At 60.8% G+C, this 5,728-nt stretch overlaps 1 protein-coding gene across 1 annotated transcript; it reads right to left on the bottom strand.

The window, feature by feature from the left end:
* Positions 1-3,636: 3,636 nt before the first annotated feature.
* SDRG_08519 (hypothetical protein) lies at positions 3,637-4,930 on the bottom strand. Its single transcript, XM_008614411.1, has 3 exons — positions 4,660-4,930; positions 4,351-4,430; positions 3,637-4,306 (listed from the first exon to the last, which is right to left on the bottom strand). Exons 1-3 carry the CDS (start codon positions 4,924-4,926, stop codon positions 3,871-3,873), a joined length of 783 nt encoding a protein of 260 aa, XP_008612633.1. The 5' UTR covers positions 4,927-4,930; the 3' UTR covers positions 3,637-3,870.
* Positions 4,931-5,728: the final 798 nt, after the last annotated feature.

Raw genomic sequence — 5,728 nt, 5'->3', positions numbered from 1 at the left:
CGGGCGAGGATGAGAGCGCGGAGCCGTTCTTTGACCGTCCGGTTCACTCGTTCGACTACGCCGTTGGCTTGAGGTCGGTACGCTGTCGTCGGACAGTGCTTGACGTTGTACATGGTGTAGAGGCACCGCGAGACCTTGGCCATGTACGCTTGACCCCGGTCGGAAACCAGCACTCGTGGTGCTCCAAAAGGCTGGATGATAAAGTTGTGCAGCACTATCGCCGTCGTCGTCCGTCGACTTGTCGCGGACTGGCAGGCACCAGACGTAGCGCGTTAAAAGGTCCGTGACGACGAGGACGTACTTGTTGCCGTTGGCCGTAGGTACACTGAGCAGGTCCGCGTGGTCGACCGCAAGTGCATCCATCGGTGCGTATCCGACGCGCGGGCTACCACTGGGCGCGCGCGTGGTATGGCGTGGGTGCTTGGACTCTTGACACCGGATACACCGCTTCACGAACGCAGTGACATCGCCGAGCATGCCTGGCCAATACGACGTCAAGGCGAGCTTGTCGAGGGTCTCTTGGATGCCGCCATGAGATTCGTCGACGCCGGCGTGTGCACCGGCGACCATCTCCCGTCGTAGCGACGATGGGATTACCGCGACTAGACGGCGCGGCCCGACGCCTCGTCGGCAAGCCGGTCGAGTTGTCATCTTGCAGAACACGCCGTCGAGCATCGTGTAGTCGGCGACATCTTCTCGCTTGTACCGGATGGGCTGACCATCGTCGTTCTGCTCAAGGTACTCGATGAACCCAGCCATCCACCGGACGTCGAGCTGGCCCTGTCAGATACGCTGGTTGCGCAGCTCGTCGGCGACGCTGGCATCGTCAGTGGCTGCGATGGCCGCCGTCACAGCGTCTTGATCCGCTGCATCATACGGAGGTACGCAGCCCCATGGTGGTGGCGGTCAGCTCATGTCGATCCACGCTTGGACGGTGTCGACGCTCCCGGCCTTCCTGTCAGCGATTCCTTGCTGGCCCGCTTGCGGCTGGTCATCCATGACCCAATTGGCGACGCAATCGGCGGCGTCGTTGTACTCCCGAGGTACGTGGTAGAGCACCCACGCGTCGAAGCCGCTGAGGATCTGCGTGATCGTCGAGATACCCTTCCGGAGGCCCTCTTCCTTGGGGACAAAGATGCGGTGGACGAGGTTGCAGATGAGCTCGGAATCCGAAAACGCCACCACGGTACGGCTACCGCGGCCCCGCGCGGCCCGGAGCGCGGCTTCGAGACCAGCGGCTTCTTGCTGGTTGACTGTCGCTGTGTCAGGGCCCGAACCACCGCCGGCGCCGAGCAAGATGCGGCCGTGGTTGTCCCACATGCAGAACCCATGACCGCTCGTCTCCTCGCCGCGGTTGGCCCCGTCGCTCGATACGATAACCGTGTCCTCGCCCATATGGGACCACTGGAAAGTCGCGCGGGTGCGTGACGATCGTTGGTGCATCTTGCGGTGGTTGGCCCAGCAGCATCTCGAGCGGGTACTGCTCCCGTTTCTACCCGACGTCAATCTTGAGCGGAAGGGACCCGAGCTCAAACTGCCAATTGCCAAGTCGGCCGTAGTGGTGGGCATACTGCCCATCGGAGGTTTGGGTTCCATGTGTACACTTGGATCACTGCGCCACCAAGGTGATGTCGCCCATTGCCTCACACCGAGCAGCAGCGCCATCATCGTCTTCTCCACGGGTGTGTAGCGGAGCTCGCACTCGTTGAGCGTCGCACTGGCAAACCCGATTGGCCGCTCGCCGTCGGCCGACGCCTGCGAGAGCACACACCCGATCGTCGAGAAGTCGGCGCCGACCGTGAGGTTGAACGTGGCGTCGGGCGTCGGGACCTGGAGCGCGACCATGTCGTTCACAAGACGTAAAATGTGCGCGACGGCGTCTTCTTCTTCCGACCCGAGTACGAGGTCGCCAGGCGTCGTGGCCTTCGAAAAGAGTGGTGCCGCTGGGTTGCGAAGCCCGGCATGAACCGCCGGTAGTACCCGGCACGGCCCAGGAACTCTCCCAACTGGTCCGTGGTCTCGATTGTCGGCGCCGACACGATGCTGCGTACGAGGCTACCCTTGGTCTTGACGACGCCGTTGCCTCCCAAAACGTGGCCGAGGTACTCGACTCGCTTGGCGCTCCACACGCACTTCTCGCGTCGCAGTATCCATCCGGCCTCTTGCGCGCGGGCCATCGCGAGCGCCACGTGGTGCTTGTGCTCTTCCTCGCTTCTCCAGTGGATGATGATGTCGTCAATGTACACCTCGATGAACCGGCCGCCGTTGTCACCGAACGTGTCGAGCATGAATGCTTGCATCGCGCCCGCCGAGTTGACGCCGCCCTTGACCATCCCTGTCGGTTCAAACGCGCCGTCTTCCGTGACAAATACAAACTTGACGCCGACTGCGCCAGCGAACCGCGCTTGCCAAAAACGACGACGCGAGGTTGAGGAGCGCAAAGTACGTTGACTTGGCGACGCGCTCGAGCAGGTCCCAGACGCGCGGCAGCGGGTTGACGACGACAACTGTGTTTTTGTTGACTTGACGCAGGTCGTTCACCATACGCCACTGGCTTGGGTCGTCGGGTCGGCCATGTTGCGCTTGGGCCGGAGGAACGCCGGGATGCCCCACTTGCTGGCTTCGACTTGCTTGGCCATGCCGTCTCGCACCATCTGCCGCACGAGCTCGCGCAAAATGCACTGCTTCCTCGGGTCCATCGGGTAGTTGCTGAGGCGTATGGCTCCCGCGTACTTCCACGCGGTGTTCGCACTTCTTCGTCTGTCGTACTCGCTCGCCGCGGCGCGCAAAGACCGCGTCAAACTTTTGGAGGATCAACTGGACCCACGCTGGGAGCTCCTCGTCCGCCTTGAGTATGTTGACGTCGATGGCGTGGTCTTTGGCAGGGCGGATGGTCGCGATCTCTTGGTCGTCCGCCGTATTGAGCACGACACGATCTCGCAGCGTCGTCGTGGAAACCCCGTGGGTCAGAATAAAATCCATTCCCAAGATGCCGTCGTACCGGTCGGGGGACACCACAAATGAGTGGCACACCGTGGTCCCGCAAAATCGGACCGTCATCGTAGAACACCCAAGGTCATCGATGGTTGCGCCACCTGCTCCCCGCAGTCGCTGTCAGAACGGGTGCAGCGAGGGCCGTCCGAGCTCGTGCCACTGCCGTGCCGAAATGAGTGACACCATGGCACCCGTGCCAAATAGCATCTCGACCGGTACGTCGTTGCACGTAGTCGAGACGACCAGCTGGGCAAACCCGTCGCGTGCGAGGGCACGCCGCTCTACATGCACCGTCGCGACGGTCCGTAGCATGTCCGGCCCAGCCTTGACGAGACGTGCATGTCCGTCGGGGCCATTTTCCCAGCGCGGGTAGTGCGGCCGCCAGTGCTCTCTTCGCGGTCCGACTGCATCCCACGCGGGGTACACCTCTACGCATGGCCGTTGGTCGTGAGCTTCGGCTTCTCCTCTCACTGCGTCGCCGCCGCCTTCTGTTGTATTGTTGTCAGCACCCGTTGCCAAAACCTTCTGCTGCGCCGTCTCCTGCACCATCTAGCGCACCTTCTGCTGAGCTTCTTGCCGCACCTTCGTCGGTGGCTCCTGTCGCATCCTTCTTCTTCTCTCGCAGCCACGGCTGCGGCTTGCCTGGCGGCCTCGGCTACCGCTCTCTTCTTGGCTACTGCTCGTCGGGCCTTTCGTGCTGCCCGGATCGCCGCCCTCTCACCGTCGCCGCCCACGTCCTGCCGTGCCGTCATAATTTGTACTGGTATCGCGGGCTGCATCGGCGTCGGGGCCACAGTCGCTGTCTCTTCGTTTGTCATCATCCTTCTACCTTGTCTTCCTTGAGCTTCTCGTCCTTGTGCGACCACCGGGTAGCTCCTACCGGCGGTCTCGCCCAAAAACCGGCGCATCCGGGTAGCCGGTGACGGGAAACTGCGCAGGCGACGGGTGCAGGTATGTTGTCTGGGCGACTGGCGCGCGGAAGGCCCAACTGCCCTCGCCGGCGCTCTCGTCGTTTGAGCTCGCGGACGCCGTCGTCGTCGTGTCGGGTCCAGCGGCGTTTCTCAGGGCGTCTTGTCGTGGTCTTCTGGATCGCAGTAGCTCATCGACGGCCAAGGCGCTCTTCTTTAAGGGCTCCCACGCAGCAGTGATCGGTCCGTCCATGCGGGCGGCGACCATGCGAATGTCCCGATCCGTAAGTCCATCGCGTGCCTTCTCGATCATAAGCTCTTCGTCTTCGCTGTGGCCTGCCACCTGGGCGGCGTCGGCGACCCGTTGCAGATACTCGTCGACGCTCTCGTACCCACCGAGGGCGCTGCCACCTTGCTCGACGTTTTCAAACAGGCGGCCCGCGCGGACCGCCCGCCGATGAAGCGCTTGCAGAAGAGTGCCTCGAGGTCGTCGAGGTCGTCGTTCATAAGACGCGTGCGGCAGTTGTTCTCGTCGACAGCCCATTGTAGCCATGATTCATGTCGATATATTGTCCTAGAACAGTATTACAGTCGACTCTGCCTAAGTGCATAGTGGATATTTCATGGTATTTAAAGGGTAATCGACTGTGAGAGTAAAAATATAAAATCGTGCTTTACTAGTACATATTATTGTGAGAGGCTGGTGCAAGCCGCGGCTCCATGTGAGGCTCAGTCCTGGGCTGCGCGCCTCGCGTACGCGGACGTCGTCGTGCCTGCGCTTGTCCTCAGCGAGCTTGCGCCACATGGCTTCATCGCGGACGTAGCGCGAGATCGTGGACTGGTTGAGTGACGGGAAGCCGTTCTCCTTGAAGTGCTTTGCTGTGCGCGATTGGTTTTCGCCATGCGCATGGTAGTACTCGAGGATCTCGACCCTGGTGATGACCTTGGGCTGCGACTTCTTGAGCGCACCCGCAGGATTGGCGCGCGACTTGCGCGTTGGCTTCTTCGGCGGCTTCTTGGCCATCGAGAAGCGATTCAAAAATGGTCGGCTTTCCCACCATCACGAATTTTTATTCAAATTGGCGTATAAAAGTATTTGGGACACTATCACCGCGAGAGGATTATCGAGTTTGAGTGGTATGCACTTAGGCAGAGTCGACTGTATTGACAAATCTTGGCATCCGATACAAATACCAAGCCAACTTGGAGTCCTCGACAATCCATATTAGGCAGAAAACGGACTTGTCCCTCCCGAAACCCGCGAGATCCGAACTTCGAAGCAGAGACCACACTTTATTGTATTACAGCAAAATCAGTCTGAGGCATCTCTCGTCTAAATAAAAATACACAAAGCCGAAGATACGATCTCGAAGTTAACCGGTAGAACACGGTTATCCGGACGGCCAATATTGCGGCTGCAAAGCTCATCCTGCCAAACCCACGAGCCCGAGCATGGCCGCGCCGATGTCCTACTTGGAGGGCTTACCGCGGACGGCCGCGGTAGCGCCGCGGGTTCAATCCCCGCTATGGACCGCATCTAGTCGACGACAGGTACGTAGGTGACGGTAAGCTCTTATCTGCAGTGGTCTGCCCCGTATTTGCGCCCCCTGTCGCTTTGTCCAGGTTTCTCCATTGTAAATTTGGCCGCTTATAGCACGACTACGATGCAGAGCACGCTGCGCAACATGGAGGCGATTGGGCCGCCGGTAGCGACCCCCAAGAAGACAAACAAGCCGCGCTTGCAGACAATCTCGGCGCCGGCACCGCCACCGACGCCGTCACCCGCCAAGGCGCCGCGCACGGGCTTTGCTCTCGTGGCTCGACCC

Source organism: Saprolegnia diclina, assembly GCF_000281045.1.
Source record: "Saprolegnia diclina VS20 unplaced genomic scaffold supercont1.26, whole genome shotgun sequence".
NCBI classification, from domain to species: domain Eukaryota; phylum Oomycota; class Saprolegniomycetes; order Saprolegniales; family Saprolegniaceae; genus Saprolegnia; species Saprolegnia diclina.
This window is presented reverse-complemented; position numbering and strand designations above follow the sequence as displayed.